The sequence below is a fragment of the Gobio gobio genome (assembly GCF_949357685.1).
Source record: "Gobio gobio genome assembly, chromosome: 3".
NCBI lineage: Eukaryota > Metazoa > Chordata > Actinopteri > Cypriniformes > Gobionidae > Gobio > Gobio gobio.
The window spans coordinates 10,470,814-10,490,497 of record NC_137099.1 but is presented as its reverse complement, the minus strand read 5'-3'; the positions used below and the strand labels follow the sequence as shown (position 1 = coordinate 10,490,497).

The following is a 19,684-nucleotide window of genomic DNA, read 5'->3' as shown; positions in this document are numbered from 1 at the left end:
GTATGGAATCAAACGCCATAGATAAAATTTCCGCCCTTTTTTGTGCAAAGCTAATACGATTTTGAGCACTTTAGCTCATTATTTTATGGTGTTCCTAGATACATTACACTAAACACATGATATAATAATCCAACAGTTAAGTGTTTATTGGTCAACACACATGCTTTAATGTTCTTAGAAGTATTGATAAACAATTGAAACAGAGAAATCATTTTAGGATGTCTGTGGTTTAGCGGCTAATAAATAGAAGTATTTCACTGCCACTATTACTTCTGTGTCAGTCGAAGAGACCCCCATTGCTTCCAACAACCTGAAAAAAAGTAGAATAAAATGAAATAAAATGTTTAAATGCTAACACAAATAAAATGACAATTAATACAATTTTAATATTTTTTTTTATAAATATGATATATTTAAATTTCAGAAATAATTTGATTAATTTAAAAAGAAAAATTATGTGTTGACATGTTTGTTTATTTTCTTAAGCCATCTTAAGATTTCTTAAGATCTATGTATGTAGGCCTGTGTAGATTGAAATACATGAATGACACTGGAGCAAATCAAAAAGCTATTGCTTCTTTCAGAGCATCAGAGGTGAAGTTCCTTAAAGATGTTTTATGAGCTAAGACTGTCTGTTACCTGTCTGTGATGGTCTGAGACAGTCTCTTGGCCTCAACAGGATCCTTCTCCAGGAAACCTTGATAGGTAGCGAAAGTTTCAACTAAGCCAATGAACCTTGACAGTGGCATCATCATTGGAACCTTCAGACATTCGTGCCTGTGCAACAAATACAGGCATTTAAGTGTGAATCTGACATTTGTATATTACATTTTGCAGTAAGAAAAAGTATTTTAAGTTGTTACGCTATTCAATTATATTATACAATTAAAAAAAATTCTTCCCACATACCACTCTTTATCATTGTATGAAACAAGGTCATAGATCTTCTTGTACACTTGGAGGGAACTGGATCCTATATAAGCTTTCCGAAAAGGGTGCAGGGTTGCATAGAACTGTGAATTAAATAGCATACAATTAAAAAAAAAAAAAAGATTTTGCACTGAAGATCTGTAGTGCTATAGAAAACCAGTCAATTTTAATGATGCATCATGCTTCACATAGACCACCTCATTTCAAATAATATAGGTTTCCTGAGCAACAACCCATGAAACATTTTGTTTGTGATTTATTTAACCTCTTGGCAGATTTCATTGAGTTTTGAGGTACTTTCTCCATATTCCAGCTCAAAATCCATGGTGTAGCTGAGCAGAGCGAGGCAGCCTCCTGGCCTCAGAATCCGGTCTGCCTCCTGCAGGAAGCGAGGATGGTCGAACCAGTGAGCAGCTGACATGGATATAACCAAGTCGGCAATATCATCCTCAAAGGGCAACTCCTCTGCAGGACTCTGTCTAATGGTGCAGGATAAACAGATACATATAGTGTGAGTGTAGTGGGGAAAAATGAGGGGGGGGGGGGGGGATAATTATAAATAATAAATAAAAAAATATTATATATATATATATATATATATATATATATATATATATATATATATATATATATATATATATATATATATATATATATATATATATATATATATATATATATATATATATATATGTGTATATACTCCATACTCCGACAGGCATAACCAATATAGCCAACTCTCTTCATGAGCGTGATAAGGCCTGGGCAAAAGCGAGGAAAACAAGCCTGGATTCTGATTGGCTGCTCTTCAGGAGACTGCGCAATTTGTGCACCGTGGCTATAAGAAAGGCCAAAGCTGACCACTTTCTTATAGAAACTTCAAATAATTTAAATAACCCCTTAAAATTCTGGAAGACGATTAAATCCTTGGTCGGAAACAAAACTGGCATTGAGCTGCCACCATAGCCATTTTCAGTTTCAGAAGTGCATAAAGCCCTCACACTTTTAGACATTAGAAAATCGGCTGGTCCTGATAACTTGGAGCCTTATTTTCTACAGTAGCATCTGATTTTATTGCACTGCCTTTGACTTTGATCTTTTTAATCTTTCTCTGGACACGAATGAAATTCCACTTATATGGAAATCCGCATTTATTCTTCCTCTGTTAAAAGGAGGCGACCCGACTGATTTAAATAATTACAGACCCAACTCGAAACTGTCTGTCCTGGCCAAGGTTATGGAAACTCATGTGAACGAACAATTGAAAGAGTTTCTAACTATCAACAATATTTTGTCTAATTTTCAATCAGGTTTTCGTCAAAAACACAGCACAACTACAGCAGCCCTAAAAGTAGTAAATTATTTTATTGACTGTTTAGATAAAAAACAACATTGTGCAGCTCTCTTCATTGACCTATCGAAGGCTTTTGATACTGTGGATCATGCAATATTAAAACAAAGACTCCTCAGTGTTGGGTTGTCAGAACAAACAGTTTGCTGGTTTGAAAACTATCTATCAGGTAGATCCCAGTGTGTACAGGTAGATGGTCTAACGTCCAGCCCTCTTAGTATATCCAAGGGTGTGCCCCAGGGGTCAGTGCTGGGACCACTTCTATTTATTTTATATATTAACAATCTTGATCAAAATGTCTCCAATGCAAATTTTCATTTCTATGCCGATGATACTGTGATATACTGCCCTGCATCAACTCCAAACCAAGCTCTTTGTCAGCTTCAACTTGCTTTTGATACTGTACAACGTACCTTGTTCGATTTAAAACTTGTTTTGAATAACGACAAAACAAAACTCATGTTGTTCTCAAATGCAAAATCAAAGTCACGGAACCTTCTACCCATCACTATTTCTCAGGGCTCCGAGATTGAGTCTGTCTCTAAATTCAAGTATCTTGGTATCCTAATTGATGATTCACTCTCTTTTAAACCTTACATTCAACAGTTGGTAAAAAAAACTAAAGCTGAAATTGGGTTTTTATTTTAGAAACAAGTCATGTTTTTCCTTTGAGGCAAAAAGGAGGCTTGTTGCTGCCACTTTCTTGTCAGTGCTGGACTATGGCGATGTTATATACATGAATGCTTCCATCACAAGCTTGAAACTGTTGGATACTGTTTATTATGGAGCTCTTAGGTTTATCACAAACTTTAGAGCACGTACTCATCACTGTTCTTTGTATGATCGGGTTGGTCGGTCTGCATTGTCCACCCGTAGACTTAATCATTGGAACATTTTTATCTACAAGGCGATTCTTGGTCTGCTTCCCCCATACCTCCAATCTTACATCGAAAAGAAAAGTACAGGAAGATATTGTCTTCGTTCTGAGGACTTATTATTATTATCTGTCCCTCAAGTCCGGACAGAACTGGGAAAAGGGGCTTTCAAGTATGCGGCCCCCTGCACTTGGAATCAGCTGCAAAATGTGCTGAATCTTAAGGAGCCAGTTTCATTTGGTTGATTTTAAATTACTTTTAAACAACATGGAAGCTACACAAACTGGCTGTAGATGTTATGACTGACTCAGTTATGACGGACGATCCTTGCTGTTGTTTATCGCTTGCGATAATATGTGAAATTCTGATTTCTTATGACTTTATAATTATTTATTACTTGTAAAAATTGTTATATGTTGATGTTATATGTTATATGTTTTTATGTCTGTATTTTTAGTTTTATTCTGGTTAAATAAAGGTAATAATAATAATAAATAACATTATGACCTAATATTGTGTTGATCCTCCTTTTGCTGCCAAAACAGCCCCAACCCATCGAGGCATGGACTCCACTAGACCCCTGAAGGTGTGCTGTGGTATCTGGCACCAAAATGTTAGCAGCAGATCCTTTAAGCCCTGTAAGTTTCGATGTGGGACCTCCATGGATCGGACTTGTTTGTTCAGCACATCCCACAGATGCTCGATTGCATTGTGATCTGGGGAATTTGGAGGCCAAGTCAACACCTCAAACTCGTTGTTGTGCTCCTCAAACCATTCCTGAACCATTTTTGCTTTGTGGCAGGGCATATTATCCTGCTGAAAGAGCCACAGCCACCAGGGAATACTGTTTCCATGAAAGGGTGTACATGGTCTGCAACAATTCTTAGGTAGGTGGTATGTGTCATTGTAACATCCACATACTGTAGATGGCAGGACCCAAGGTTTCCCAGCAGAACATTGCCCAAAGCATCACACTGCCTCCGCCAGCTTGCCTTTTTCCCCAAGTGCATCCTGGTGCCATGTGTTCCCCAGGTAAGCGACGCACCATCCACGTGATTTAAAAGAAAATGTGATTCATTAGACGAGGCCACCTTCTTCCATTGCTCCGTGGTCCAGTTCTGATGCTGACGTGGGACAGGGGTCAGCATGGGCACCCTGACCTGCGCCTATGCGGCTGCCATATGCAACAAACTGCGATGTGCTGTGTATTCTGACACCTTTCTATCAGAACCAGCATTAACTTCTTGAGCAGTTTGAGCTACAGTAGCTCATCTGTTCGATCGGACCACACAGGATTGGAGATAATCTGACCCAGTCGTCTAGCCATCACAATTTGGCCCTTGTCAAACTCGCTCAAATCCTTGTGCTTGCCCATTTTTCCTGCTTCTAACGCATCAACTTTGAGGACAAAATGTTCACTTGCTGCCTAATTTTTCCCACCCACTAACAGGTGCTGTGATGAAGAGATAATCAGTGTTATTCACTTCATAACACATAATGTTATGCCTGATCGGTATATATACAGTTCTCACTCAAATAAATTAATAAATTAAAAATATTTTATATTTTTTATTAAATCACGCTTTTGTGAGATTTAAACTATTTGTTTTTTAAACAAAATGGTACCAAAATAATACCATGGAAGGGATGGAACTATATGTTTTTAGAAATGTGACATGCAGTACCTTCTTATTCTTTGAATAACTTGTCCCATGGCATTGTCATACCCTCACATACCATGGTACTGCCACAGCAAAGAATTGTAGTTATTTTGTACCTGTAACACAAATTTGCTGCATGATCTTTAGCAGAGGCTATCTCCAGTTGAGCTGAACTGATATCTGTCCCGACCACAGTCATAAAGTGAGGGGCCAGTAGCTCGGTGCCCTGTCCTGACCCACAGCCCACATCCACTGCCAGATCAAGCGGCTCCTGTATCTGTTCATAGAGGAGAAAAGAAAGCTTAAGCTATGCTGGTGTGTTATCAACAGCTGACTTCAATGTGTCTGTGATTAGAAGATTGAAGACTTAAAAGGATAGCTTAAGTAAAAAATTTAGTTTACTCAGGTTTTTTTCTTCTTCTTTCTTTCCACATTCACCTTGTGTAGCAAGGGATTGACATTTTACGATCCCATGAGGCCATGGGAGAGGATTTGTGATTGGCGGTGAAGCGATAACTGACGCAGGTCACATAATGATAATGACAACATGGTGAATGTAGTACGTCCGGATTACATTCATACCACACACATTTATACTATATAGAACATACTTTTTTCAGCTGCCGTGAAGTAATTACTTATTCAAAATAAGTACCTACTCAAACCTATGCAGATGCAGCCATCAAGTTGCAATGGCCAAGCCATCAGCATCGAGAATGAATGAATGAATGAAGGTGAATAACACACCTGAAATCTGGCGTTTTGTGTTCCACAGAAAGAAAGAAAAACATGAGAGTTTACATGAAATTAGACAGAAATGTTATCTATGCTATTTACTATTTCTTTAATATTTCATTAATGCAGTAAATGTGAATAAATCCATAAATTGGCCTACTTTAGCTTAGTCAGAAAAGGAACACAAAAGTGACTTACTGTCTATCTGCTATTCTTTTGCATATGTTCTATGCAGTTCTATATAATATGGTCAATATATCAGAAGCTAAACAATGATATACCCTTTGTTTTTAACATGTCTTTGACTCTTTCCCATAGTTTAGCCTCAATAAAGACAAATACAATATCAGATACATTATGTGCTGAGTCATTCTGACAAAAGCTTTTCCAATCACACACACACATATGTCACATACTCTTTTTTGAAGGAAGTTCAGCACTTCATCTATGAGTTCCTGAGGAGGAGACACCCGGTAACGCAGGTAAGATTCAGCATGTTCCTTTCCCTCAAAATGTCTCTGAGCCATTTCCCTTTTCTAGAGCCGCTGTTGGTCAACCCAAAAGACCAAACTGAGAGTCTGGCCCTGGGTTATTCATTAAAACAAGCATAGGCGGAGCATGTGAAAGGCAGGGCAAGGCTTAGCCTTCCCTGGACTTTTCTCACTCAAACCACTGACTGCTGCTGCTTCGGTTTGCTTGTAGAGGTAAAAGCTGCCAATAACCGCTGGTATTGTATCAGTTTTCTGATAGTGTATTGACGAACATTTGGCTATCCAGTGTGTATCTGTGTATCTGCGTAACTGTGGACTTGTGAAAGGTCGTCAGTCACTGCCGAAGTACTGTCAAAGATCACATTTAGCCAAGTACAGTTTAAATCCCGGATGTGTTCTTGACCCTTTCATCAAGGATGCATCAGGAGGTGACTTGTGCTGTCTTGAGGTATCCCAGAATGCATCTCGCACCAAACAGCAAGAGTCAATAGCAGATGAGAAACCCGTGTAATTTAAAAATATTACTGTTAATGTGTTAATGTGTACATATTCTGCTACAGATATGTTATTACATGTATAAAACTTAAACACAAAGGGACACAATCTCTAGTGTGAAAGCATCAAGTACCATGACATTACCATGTTTTTGGTGACATGGTTTCACGGTAATATGTCACTGACAAAACAAACAAATCAACAATAACATGTTTTATAAACAAGTAATGTGGTAATAGCATGGCATTCTTTAAAATATCTTAGAATAGCATGTAAATACTCTGGTACAGGAATAGGGTAATCTGTCAAAACAAATGAATAAATCAAAGTACCATGGTATTACCATCTGTCACCATTTGTGTGGTACCTTAATACTCTGGTATAAAGCAATATTAAACCTCCTAAAACATTTATATATGTTGTAGAGACTACCATAAGCGTACCAGATGCAGATGTTTTGAAATAAACAATACAAACTTTCATAATCATCAGTTACCGGTTCGGATTTGAGCTGTTATTGTGCTAACATGTACATTCGGAGCTACATTTTATCCCCCATCACACAGTGCATTTTTTATCCTGGAATTGAGATGCCTATCTTGTTATATACTGAAAGTAAGTGACTAAAAGGTCTTTATTTTCATAATACAACTCTGGAAAATGTCAAATAACTCGGCTGCGATCGATATTACACTTACCTGCCGCTGTCAGAGTCACTGAACTGTCCTGTTTACACCATAATCAGGATACTGCAAATAGATTTCACGCCGTTTACCCACAAATAACTTTTATGTAAAACAGGTTAAATGTCGTTAAAAGAAATAGAATTGAGTGGAATACTGTGCGGATTAGTTCCGCTGAGTTTACTGATTTCCGCTGCCCGAGCGGTTTAGAAGCCGGAAGTTGCTCCGTTCATTCAAAAAAAGAGTCCGTATGGAATCAAACGCCACAGATAAAATTTCCGCCCTTTTTTGTGCAAAGCTAATACGATTTTGAGCACTTTAGCTAATTATTTTATGGTGTTCCTAGATACATTACACTAAACACATGATATAATAATCCAACAGTTAAGTGTTTATTGTTCAACACACATGCTTTAATGTTCTTAGAAGTATTGATAAACAATTGAAACAGAGAAATCATTTTAGGATGTCTGTGGTTTAGCGGCTAATAAATAGAAGTATTTCACTGCCACTATTACTTCTGTGTCAGTCGAAGAGACCCCCATTGCTTCCAACAACCTGAAAAAAAGTAGAATAAAATGAAATAAAATATTTAAATGCTAACACAAATAAAATGACAATTAATACAATTATTTTTATAAATATGATATATTTAAATTTCAGATATAATTGGATTAATTAAAAAAAAAACATGTGTTGACATGTTTGTTTATTTTATTAAGCCATGTTTTATCTATGTATGCAGGCCTGTGTAGATTGAAATACATAAATGACACTGGAGCAAATCCAAAAGCTATTGCTTCTTTAAGAGCATCAGGGGCGATGTTCCTTAAAGGTCCCATGGCATGAAATTTTAATTTCATGAGGTATTTCAACATTAATATGAGTTCCCCTAGCCTGAATATTGTCCCCAAGTGGATAGAAATGTTGATCGGTGTAAAACCGAGTTCTGGCTGTCTCTCTCTGCCTTTGAGAAAATGACAGGCAAGACGAGCCAATCCTGAAGTCTCCTGCTTTGACGTCCAAGCAGGAACGGTTACCTCCCTTTCCTCCACCCAGAGAATCTGGCACACCCATGCAAACGCTCGAGAGATCATTACTTGTGAACGAGTGAACGCTGCAGTTTCTCAGTGTTTGGATGTACAAATGAAAACAGAAGTCTTTCTTCAGTTCCTTCTGATCTGTGATCATTGATTTCTTATGTGTTGCTAATTATTTATTATTCGTTCACACGCTGCGGCTTCTCTCTCTCCCGACGGAAAGGTGTTTCTGAGTCACATCTTTAGAGATAAACCTCACACACGCCGAAGCTCGGCCTTCAACATCCCCGACCCCCAGTACTGCATCTGGCCCACAGCGGAGGCACCAAACGCGGCGTGAGATTAAGCAGAAGGAGGGTAAGCGTGAGGGTATCTGGGCTAGGCTAGCCAGCTTTCCCCACAATAAACTGGATTACTTTCGATTACTGCTGTTGTGTCTTTGTTTGCGCTGTGTAAGTTACTCAATGCGTGTCACTGACGCTTTTCATATGATTGGAACATATCTAGAAATAATGCTATACTCAACACTTACTAACTCGTTCATCTCGCTGTAATGGTACATTGCATGTGTTACAAAGTTGGTAGAATAATGATGAAGACGGACTCGGCATGACTGGGACTCGTGTTTATTCAGAACTCTCAGATACAAACACAATAAACTCACGCTGACAGACAGCGCTCTCATAACTCAGTAGTAACTTTGTTAACAAGTTTCATTGTTATGCTGACGATACTCAGCTCTATATTTCTTCACGCCCTAAAGAAACTTACCAATTCACAAGATTAACGGAATGCATAGCTGATATAAAACATTGGATGACTGGTCATTTCCTGCAACTCAATTCAGAAAAAACTGAATTTTTAATTATTGGACAAAAAAGCTCCACAAGTAGTAACCTAGAATACTGTCTAACACTTGATGGCTGTTCTGTCAAGTCCTCGTCGTCAGTGAGGAACCTGGGTGTGCTCTTTGATACCAATCTTTCGTTTGAAAGCCACGTTTCTAGCATCTGTAAAACTGCTTTCTACCATCTTAAAAATATATCTAAATTACGGCACATGCTCTCAATGCAAAATGCTGAACAGTTAGTTCATGCGTTCATGACCTCAAGGTTAGATTATTGTAATGCTCTACTGGGTGGTTGCCCTGCTCGCTTAATAAATAAACTCCAGCTGGTCCAAAACGCAGCAGCTCGAGTTCTTACTAGAACCAGGAAGTATGACCATATTAGCCCAGTTCTGTCAACACTGCACTGGCTGCCTATTAAACATCGCATACATTTTAAAATCTTACTTATTACTTACAAAGCACTAAATGGTTTAGCTCCCCAATACTTGAGCGAGCTCTTAACATATTATACTCCATCACGTCTACTGCGGTCTCAAAATTCTGGCCAGTTGATCATACCGAGAATATCCAAATCAACTGCAGGCGGTCGATCGTTTTCCTATTTAGCACCTAAACTCTGGAACAGTCTTCCTAACATTGTTCGGGAAGCAGACACACTCTGTCAGTTTAAATCTAGACTAAAAACACATCTCTTTACTGTGGCATACACATAAAACACTTTTTCAATGAAATGATTGTTAGGCTGCATTAACTAGGTCAGCCGGAACCGGGAACACTTCCCATAACACCTGATGTACTCGTTACATCATCAGAAGAATGGCATCTACGCTAATGTTAGTCTCTCTGTTTTATCCCGAGGTTTACTGCAGTCAGCTGGATCCGGGCCGTATCCAGATCAGATGGTGGACCTGCGCCCAGAGAAGACCAACACAGGACCCCGAAGTGTCTGGGAGACCGTGATTAGACTCCCCCTGAAACTGCCTCATCGACACGGCATCTCAATAAACCCGTCTCCTGCGTGTTGCCTCCGATCATTCGAATATTGCACTTTAATAATTATTTAATCAACATCATCCTCAATAAACCCGTCTCCAGCATGTTGCCCCCGGTCCCTCGAATATTCTGATCTATTATGACCTCCGAGCTGTAAAACTGCCAGAATAATAATAATAATACGCTGTTTGTTAATTGGCCAGAGGAGAACTGGCACCCCGACTGAGCCTGGTTTCTCCCAAGGTTTATTTTTCTCCATTAGGTCACCTAATGGGGTTTTGGTTTCCTTGCCATTGTTGCCTCTGGCTTGGCGTGCTCAGTTGGGGACACTAAATTTTTCAACTAAACATCGAAATACATCTAAATAATAAACTAAATTAACCATTTAAACTAAATTACTGATCAAATTATTAATCTAAAGCCCACACTGTCACTGTATGATACTTGAAATTTTTCCAGAATGGCTATACAGCTGAATAAAATTATGCTGCATTATTTTCCTGTTTAACACTGTAAAGCTGCTTTGAAACAATCTACATTGTTAAAAGCGCTATATAAATAAAGTTGACTTGACTTGACTTGACTTAGCAATCGCTCCGTCTCCGTGATGTCCGGTTCGCGAACGAATCATTCTTTTGAATCGGTTCTTTTTAGTGAACCGAACCAGTTCACCAAATCGGACTGAATCGTTCTAAACGGTGCGCGTCTCGAGTCAGCGCTGATCCATAATTTACTAAAGTTACTAACTTTCTGACATGAGTGACAGTCCCTCCGACTAGAAATAAACTAGTAACCTGAAGTATATGCTAGTAACTACAACAGTTCACCCTGAACTGAGACATGCTGAGAGAACTGATGAGAAGTGAACACAGGTCCATCCATCTCTGGCAGACTCGTGCCTGCTCATGCCTCGTTAAACCACGCCCCCTCCGCTCATTTAAAATGCAAAGATGTCAGCCAATCACAACAGTGGGCGTTTTTACTGAAGTCTCACAGCAGACACGCCTCTTGAAGCAGGGCATTCAGCCACAGGGCAAACAGCAGTATGGAAAAAATGCCTTTTATTTCTAAATTATGACATTTTATGATGTAAAAATCATACTAACAATATAAGTACACCTCAGGAAACACTATAAAATAATAGAAAAATGCCATGCCATGGGACCTTTAAAGATGTTTTATGAGCCGAGACTGTCTGTTACCTGTCTGTGATGGTCTGAGACAGTCTCTTGGCCTCAACAGGATCCTTCTCCAGGAAACCTTGATAGGTAGCGAAAGTTTCAACTAAGCCAATGAACCTTGACAGTGGCATCATCATCGGAACCTTCAGACATTGGTGCCTGTGCAACAAATACAGGCATTTAAGGGTGAATCTGACATTTGTATATTACATTTTGCAGTAAAAAAAAAAAAGTATTTTTTGTTACGCTATTCAATTAAATTATACAATAAAAAAATGTTTCTTCCCACTTACCACTCTTTATCATTGTATGAAACAAGGTCATAGATCTTCTTGTACAGTTGGAGGGAACTGGGTCCTAAATAAGCTTTCCGAAAAGGGAGCAGGGTTGCATAGAACTGTGAATTAAACAAATAGATTTTGCACTGAATATCTCTGGTGCTATAAAAAAAACAGTCAATTATAATGCCGCATCATGCTTCACATAGACCACCTCATTTCAAATAATATAGGTTTCCTGAGCAACAACACATGAAACAATTTGTTTGTGGTTTATTTAACCTCTTGGCAGATTTCATTGAGTTTTGAGGTACTTTCTCCATATTCCAGCTCAAAATCCATGGTGTAGCTGAGCAGAGCGAGGCAGCCTCCTGGCCTCAGAATCCGGTCTGCCTCCTGCAGGAAGCGAGGATGGTCGAACCAGTGAGCAGCTGTCATGGATATAACCAAGTCGGCAATATCATCCTCAAAGGGCAACTCCTCTGCAGGACTCTGTCTAATGGTGCAGGATAAACAGAGACATATACATAATGTGAGTATTTAAATAAATAAATACAGATTAGGCATAACATTATGACCTAATATTGTGTTGGTCCTCCTTTTGCTACCAAAACAGCCCTGACCCGTCGAGACATGGACTCCAAGATGTTAGCAGCAGATCCTTTAAGTCCTGTAAGTTGCGAGGTGGGGCCTCCATGGATCGGACTTGTTTGCTCAGCGCATTCAGCAGATGCTCGATTGGATTGTGATCTGGGGAATCTGGAGGCCAAGTCAACACCTCAAACTCATTGTTGTGCTCCTCAAACCATTCCTGAACCATTTTTGCTTTGTGGCAGGGCACATTATCTGCTGAAAGAGACCACAGCCACCAGGGAATACCGTTTCCATAAAAGGGTGGACTCTGTTTTATCATAATCTCAAATTTAGGTTAGAATGCCAGTTGGTCATTTGGCCATTTATATTTAATAGTTAATTGCACATTTAATTATTCTGTTAACCCTTTGTTGAAATAAAACACGTTCATGATCTTCTAGAGATAGTTAATAATTCCACAGTAAGTCAAAATAAATCCAAATCTAACAATTTATTAGCAGTCAGGTAAATGTATAACGGCAATTACATAATCAATTCAAAGATAACCAATACATACGTACAGTGCCACCGCTCCCACCTCGCGCATCACACGCTACGCGTAGTGGGGGCATTAGGGGGGCACCACAAGAAAATGTCTCTCTAACTGACATTAAAAACCAAATAGATTTTGGGTGAATTTTAGGTGATCTCAGCATGAGAGGGAGTAGGAGTTTGGGGAAGAGGGGGTCAACAGAGAAAGATGTAGATTAGGTGTTACCGAGGTGAGACTTGTTCCTCAACCAGACAATCTGGTATAGCAAGTTTTTTACGACTGGGTCAGATGCTCCAGCCATAATTTTATACCTGATCGGTATATATACACTCACCTAAAGGATTATTAGGAACACCATACTAATACTGTGTTTGACCCCCTTTCGCCTTCAGAACTGCCTTAATTCTACGTGGCATTGATTCAACAAGGTGCTGAAAGCATTCTTTAGAAATGTTGGCCCATATTGATAGGATAGCATCTTGCAGTTGATGGAGATTTGTGGGATGCACATCCAGGGCACGAAGCTCCCGTTCCTATTGGGATCTGGTGACTGTGGGGGCCATTTTAGTACAGTGAACTCACTGTCATGTTCAAGAAACCAATTTGAAATGATTCGAGCTTTGTGACATGGTGCATTATCCTGCTGGAAGTAGCCATCAGAGGATGGGGACATGGTGGTCATAAAGGGATGGACATGGTCAGAAACAATGCTCAGGTAGGCCGTGGCATTTAAACGATGCTCAATTGGCACTATAAGGGGCCTTAAGTGTGCCAAGAAAACATCCCCCACACCATTACACCACCACCAGCAGCCTGCACAGTGGTAACAAGGCATGATGGATCCATGTTCTCATTCTGTTTACGCCAAATTCTGACTCTACCATCTGAATGTCTCAACAGAAATCGAGACTCATCAGATCAGGCAACATTTTTCCAGTCTTCAACTGTCCAATTTTGGTGAGCTCGTGCAAATTGTAGCCTCTTTTTCCTATTTGTAGTGGAGATGAGTGGTACCCAGTGGGGTCTTCTGCTGTTGTAGCCCATCCGCCTCAAGGTTGTGCGTGTTGTGGCTTCACAAATGCTTTGCTGCATACCTCGGTTGTAACGAGTGGTTATTTCAGTCAAAGTTGCTCTTCTATCAGCTTGAATCAGTCGGCCCATTCTCCTCTGACCTCTAGCATCAACAAGGCATTTTCGCCCACAGGACTGCCACATACTGGATGTTTTTCCCTTTTCACACCATTCTTTGTAAACCCTAGAAATGGTTGTGTGTGAAAATCCCAGTAACTGAGCAGATTTTGAAATACTCAGACCGGCCCGTCTGGCACCAACAACCATGCCACGCTCAAAATTGCTTAAATCACCTTTCTTTCCCATTCTGACATTCAGTTTGGAGTTCAGGAGATTGTCTTGACCAGGACCACACCCCTAAACGCATTGAAGCAACTGCCATGTGATTGGTTGATTAGACAATTGCATTAATGAAAAATTGAACAGGTGTTCCTAATAACCTTTAGGTGAGTGTAAATATATATATAAACTTTTCATTATGAAAATAATGGGAAAAAGGAAGAATCCTAATGGTCTAAAAACTGGCTAATAATATTTTCATTTTCATCACACTTTTGTGATGTTTAAACTATTTGTTTTTAAAACAAAATAATTAAACAAAATGTCTACCAAAATAATACAGTGGAAGTGATGGAACGGTTTTTAGAACATGGTATGGAACTGTGGCAGTACCATACCATGGTACTGCCACAGCAAAGAATTGTTCTTACAGGTGTTTATGTAGTTATTTTGTACCTGTAACACAAATTTGCTGCATGATCTTTAGCAGAGGCTATCTCCAGTTGAGCTGAACTGATATCTATCCCGACCACAGTCATAAAGTGAGGGGCCAGTAGCTCGGTGCCCTGTCCTGACCCACAGCCCACATCCACTGCCAGATCAAGCGGCTCCTGTATCTGTTCATACTGTAGAGGAGAAAAGAAAGCTTAAGCTATGCTGGTGTGTTATCAACAGCTGACTTCAATGTGTCTGTGATTAGAAGATTGAAGACTTGAAAGGATAGCTTAAGTAAAAAATTATTGGGGGTTACTGAGGGGAGACTTCTAGCCTGACGTCGTCATACTCAATTCTAGTCAGAATATGAGTCTGAGACCGCTCCGTTGGGCTGTGATTATGGGGCGTGTTTCAACCGAACCAGGAAAGACCTCAATTGGAAAGACCTACAACCAATCAGAGCAACGGAGCGACGCATAACGTTAGTTGTCAAATGTCAACAGAACTCAACTGCACTGTGTTGCCATGTCCGTGGGTTGAAGCGACCCCAATTATGTGATATACAGACCCAGGAATGCGAATTTTAGCAGGCAGCCCTGCCAAAATAACACATATTTTACCCCCCAAATGCCTTTTTTTCCCGGAGAACCCCCCCTGGAAAGCTATTGGGCTTGTTTTTGGCTAGTTTTGAGGAACGTTAGCAATTGGGCGGGTTTTGTTGTAAAAACTTGGCAACGCTGTCTGCACGCACGCTGGAATAAGTAGCCTAACGTTAGAAGAACAAGATAAGTGTAAACGATCTTTGCCGGTGTTGTAAAAAAATTATTTAAGGATACACAGAGTACTTACCAACACAATCATCATTTCTGAGAGAAATAGTAAAGGTGAACGCATATACGAACAAGTTCTCCTTTTAGGATTAGAACAAATTCAACCCAAGCGCTCTTTGATGACGTGGATGATTACGTTACTGTTTATCATCTGTCCATCATCGTCTAAAGCCCGCCCTGACAATTTCATTGGTCCGAACAGTTTCTGTTCGGGCATAATTACTTCTCTACCGATCAATTCCAGACCGAACTGCCCGAGTAAAAATGTTGTGGGCGGGGCTAAGTTCGGCTGGCATCCAGGCTAGGAGACTTCCTCAACCAGACAATCTGGTATAGCAAGATTTTTTCAGTCTTTCACCACACACACACATTCATACTATATAGAACATACTTTTTTAGCTGTCGTGAAGTAATTACTTATTCAAAATAAGTACCTACTCAAACCTATGCAATTTTAGATGCAGTTATCGAGTTACAATGGCCATGCCCACTTTTGCATTGAGAATGAATGAAGATGAATAACACACCTGAAATCTGGCATTTTGTGTTCCACAGAAAAGTGTTTACATGACATTTGACAGGAAAGTGATTTATATAGGTTATTTAATATTTCTTTAATGTTTCATTAATGCAATAAATGTGAATAAATACATGAATTGGCCTACTTTAGCTTAGTCAGAAAAGGAACACTGAAAATATTTTTCTGCAAAAGTTTTAATATAAGTTACTGTCTATCTGCTATTCTTTTGCATACTGTTCTATGCAGTTCTATATAATATGGTCAATGTATCAGAAGCTAAACAATGATATACCCTTTGTTTTTAACATGTCTTTGACTCAATATAGACAAATAAAACATCATCAGATAAATTTTAAGCTTTTCCAAACACACACACACATATGTCACATACTCTTTTTTGAAGGAAGTTCAGCACTTCATCTATGAGTTCCTGAGGAGGAGACACCCGGTAACGCTGGTAAGATTCAGCATGTTCTTTTCCCTCAAAATGTCTCTGAGCCATTTCCCTCTTCTAGAGCCGCTGTTAGTCAACCCAAAAGACCAACCTGAGAGTCTGGCCCTGGGTTATTCATTAAAACAAGCATAGGCGGAGCGTGTGTAAGGCAGGGCAAGGCTTAGCCTTCCCTGGAATTTTCTTACTCAAACCACTGACTGCCGCTGCTTCGGTTTGCTTGTAGAGGTAAAAGCTGCCAATAACCGCTGGTATTGTATCAGTTTTCTGATAGCGTATTGACAGAAATTTGGCTATCCAGTGTGTATCTGTGTTTGCTCTCTAGAGTGTCAAAGGATTCGATTTACAATGTGTTTTTGCAGCATCGAGCAATGTAGCCAATAACGGACACAACTGTTGGTTTTTTTAATGCAATGTCCAATCAGAGTTGTTTAAGTTAGAATCCAATCACCACCCAAAGAGATGCGTTGTGCAGTCAGTTTCTTTGATTTTTGTAATGGGACTTTAGTGAGATTGCGATTAACCAAAGTCCCTTTAAGGCAAGTCATTTCACTCAGCGACCCTCTTTGTAACACATCTCTCAGGCAGCTTTTTAGTCATGCAAGGACAGCGCCTATCTCTTTGAATGGGGAAACATCAAATTCTCCAAAGCTGTTCACCAACCTTACGATTAAATTTCACATTTGAAATCACCAATGGAATCTGACCACAACTGTCTCATAGGCCGATTCTCAGTATGCGTTCTTGTCTGTCTGTGTTATGAAATGTTGCCTCTGGCTTGGCTTGCTCAGTTGGGGACACTACATTTTTCAACAAAATCTCCAAATAAATCTAATTATTAAACTAAATTAAGCATATAAACTAAATTACTGATCTGCCCACATTGTCACTGTATGATAATTGAAATTAACTGATGACATCACCGTTTTCTCCAGAACGGCTATACGGCTGAATACAATTCTGTTGCATTATTTTCCTGTTTAACACTGTGAAGCTGCTTTGAAACAATCTGCATTGTTAAAAGTGCTATATAAATAAAGTTGACTTGACTTGACTTGTATTTGTGTTCTTGTGGACTTGTGAAAGGTCGTCAGTCACTGCCGAAGTACTGTCAAAGATCACATTTAGCCAAGTACAGTTTAAATCCCCGGATGTGTTCTTGATCCGACCCTTTTATCAAGGATGCACCAAGAGGTGACTTGTGCGGTCTTGAGGTATCCCAGAATGCATCTCGCACCAACCAGCAAGAGTCAATAGCGGATGAGAATTGGATTTAAAAATACTACTGTTAATGTGTCACGAAATGTAGTTGAGTAAATGCTCAAATTCTCAGGCTGGAGAAGCCACTGTGCATGCGCAGCGCAAGTCTAACCCTCTATGTTACGCAATATGAAATCTGCAAAAAAATAATTTGTGGTGTTTTTCCTGCTTAAAATAGGTCACTATAACATTAGCAATACAATTTGTCATAATTTTTTTATTTATTTATTTTTTTAAAGTTTGTTGCCTCAATTGGTAACATTGTACCACAACGGAAAAATGTAAACATTTGACATTTTCATGTAGAAAGAAGAAATATATTTATTGAAAACATCGATTTATTTAACCAGACACCTGAACAAACACATTTATCCAGTTTATAATGTATTACAAATTTCATATTTAATAAAAAGTAACATTTCAAATTCAGCTGTTGCTCTCAGGCAACATTGTACCATCGTGGAACGCAAATATTACCAAAACATCACATCAAGTTATCATGTCAAGTTATCATATCAAGTTATCATGTCAAGTTATCATATCCATCTTCATCTCCATCTTCGATCTCTCCCTGTCAGATTGTCACTATGACCTCATCTTCATCATCACATGCCACCTCATCCTCACCCTCATCAGTTGTGTTTTTTACCTTTTTTTAAGTGCTATAGAAAACGTGCAGATCATAATATGTGCAGTTATAGTATGTGAATTACTAATCTTATACATGCATTACAAAATCATGCAAAAATGCAAATACATTTCGAGAATTTTAACTCTTTTCCTTACAAATATACTATATTTGTATCCAATCTAGTGTGTCTTGTATGGCCTTATCCGATTCCATTATGGTACAATGTTGCCTTGAGCCAACACACAGTTTTTTGTTATTTACTCTAAAACATTTGATGATATATAATGTAAAGTTCTTGAAAATACTTCTTTACTTACCAGTGAAGGCGACTCATATTTTTTGTGGGTGATTAACTGGACATTGGAGAAAATATGGAGCCATGTGACCTGTGCACATGTGCTGAAACAGGACACAAAATAGACCCCTGTGGGTCATGTAACCAATTATTTGCACTTTCATTTTATTAAAAATAAACTAAAATAGACTATGTTGCCTGGAGGCAACACCGTACCATAGAGGGCTAATGGTGCGTTCACACCGGAATCGCGCTTTTCGCGCAAAGTTGGACGCTTGAACATTTTGACTTTACTCGCTTCATTCGCGCGTGACATTCACTTCACAACAGACGCGAATTCGCGTCATGGGAGGGGCTTCTGCCAGGAGATTCATCTCGTTGAGAAATGGCTGACATGGGCTGTGTTTACACGTCTTTTTTGTTCAAATACTACTGTTAATGTCTTGCAAAACGTAGTTAGATAATGTAGTTGTTTAAAGCTCAAATCTGTGGTTTATTTATAGTGCCTATTTGAAAATTTTATCTGGCGTTTTCGGTGTTGTGAGAGCCAGGTGATAGACGGCACTCCGCACTTGTTAACCCCGGCGGGAGCAGCCTTTCCTTGGCTTGTCCTTCAGACATTTGCCACTGGCTCTGATGTCTCTGTGGTGTCTCGAGCTATTATTCGTCTTGTGTATATGTAACGGGCGATCTTTGGTCTCCTGGATCTATAATTTGTTCCCTGGCAAATCGTTTAGGCTGAGTGACTCTCATTAGGCAAAGTGAAGTTTCATTACTTTTTTATTTTTAGGCTATAACTTTACGTTACAGTTGTAGCCGACTAGCACTGACTTTGAATGTTTGACTGAATTGTTTGCTTTATTTCATGTACAGCTTATTACACCTTTTACTTATACTTTTGTATTATTGATCAAACATAAACTTGCATTTAACAAAAAGAGACTGGGTTGTGTTTCATGTCATTTAATGTTATCACAGTGATAATCATATGTACACGTGTCTGAACCAGATATTAATATATGATTAATATAAAGCAGATTTTCTCCTCATTGTTGTCACTACTAGAGCAAGCTCCTGATTCGTTATCGCGGCACGAATATCCGCCAAAGTTCAGATTTTTCAACTTGCGAATCACGAGGCAAACGCTCAATTTGCGCCGAATCGCACCGCAGAATGTCTATAGAGTCTGGGAAACAACGTCATTGCGCATTGCATTATGGGTA

General features: G+C 39.2%; 2 protein-coding genes across 2 annotated transcripts; both read right to left on the bottom strand.

Moving 5' to 3' along the window:
* Nucleotides 1-122: 122 nt before the first annotated feature.
* LOC307123619 (putative methyltransferase) lies at nucleotides 123-6,079 on the bottom strand (the record flags this gene model as incomplete). The annotated part of the gene is made up of 6 exons (XM_079812219.1): nucleotides 123-310; nucleotides 640-777; nucleotides 910-1,013; nucleotides 1,196-1,409; nucleotides 4,934-5,094; nucleotides 5,969-6,079. The coding sequence occupies 6 exons, from the start codon at nucleotides 6,077-6,079 to the stop codon at nucleotides 214-216; spliced, it is 825 nt and encodes a 274-aa protein (XP_079668345.1). The 3' UTR covers nucleotides 123-213.
* Nucleotides 6,080-7,592: 1,513 nt separating this feature from the next.
* On the bottom strand, nucleotides 7,593-16,366 carry LOC307123285 (putative methyltransferase). The gene is made up of 6 exons (XM_079811773.1): nucleotides 16,216-16,366; nucleotides 14,496-14,665; nucleotides 11,846-12,059; nucleotides 11,579-11,682; nucleotides 11,307-11,444; nucleotides 7,593-7,779 (listed from the first exon to the last, which is right to left on the bottom strand). The coding sequence occupies exons 1-6, from the start codon at nucleotides 16,324-16,326 to the stop codon at nucleotides 7,683-7,685; spliced, it is 834 nt and encodes a 277-aa protein (XP_079667899.1). The 5' UTR covers nucleotides 16,327-16,366; the 3' UTR covers nucleotides 7,593-7,682.
* Between the last annotated feature and the right edge of the window lie 3,318 nt (nucleotides 16,367-19,684).

Excerpts from the sequence above, each read along its gene's own strand:
- LOC307123285 (XM_079811773.1), bottom strand. The coding sequence starts at position 16,326 with ATGGCTCAGAGACATTTTGAGGGAAAAGAACATGCTGAATCTTACCAG. Across the intron at positions 12,060-14,495 it reads GCAGCAAATTTGTGTTACAG|ACAGAGTCCTGCAGAGGAGT; the intron begins GTACAAAATAAC and ends CTGCACCATTAG. Across the intron at positions 11,683-11,845 it reads TCAATGAAATCTGCCAAGAG|TTCTATGCAACCCTGCTCCC; the intron begins GTTAAATAAACC and ends TTTAATTCACAG.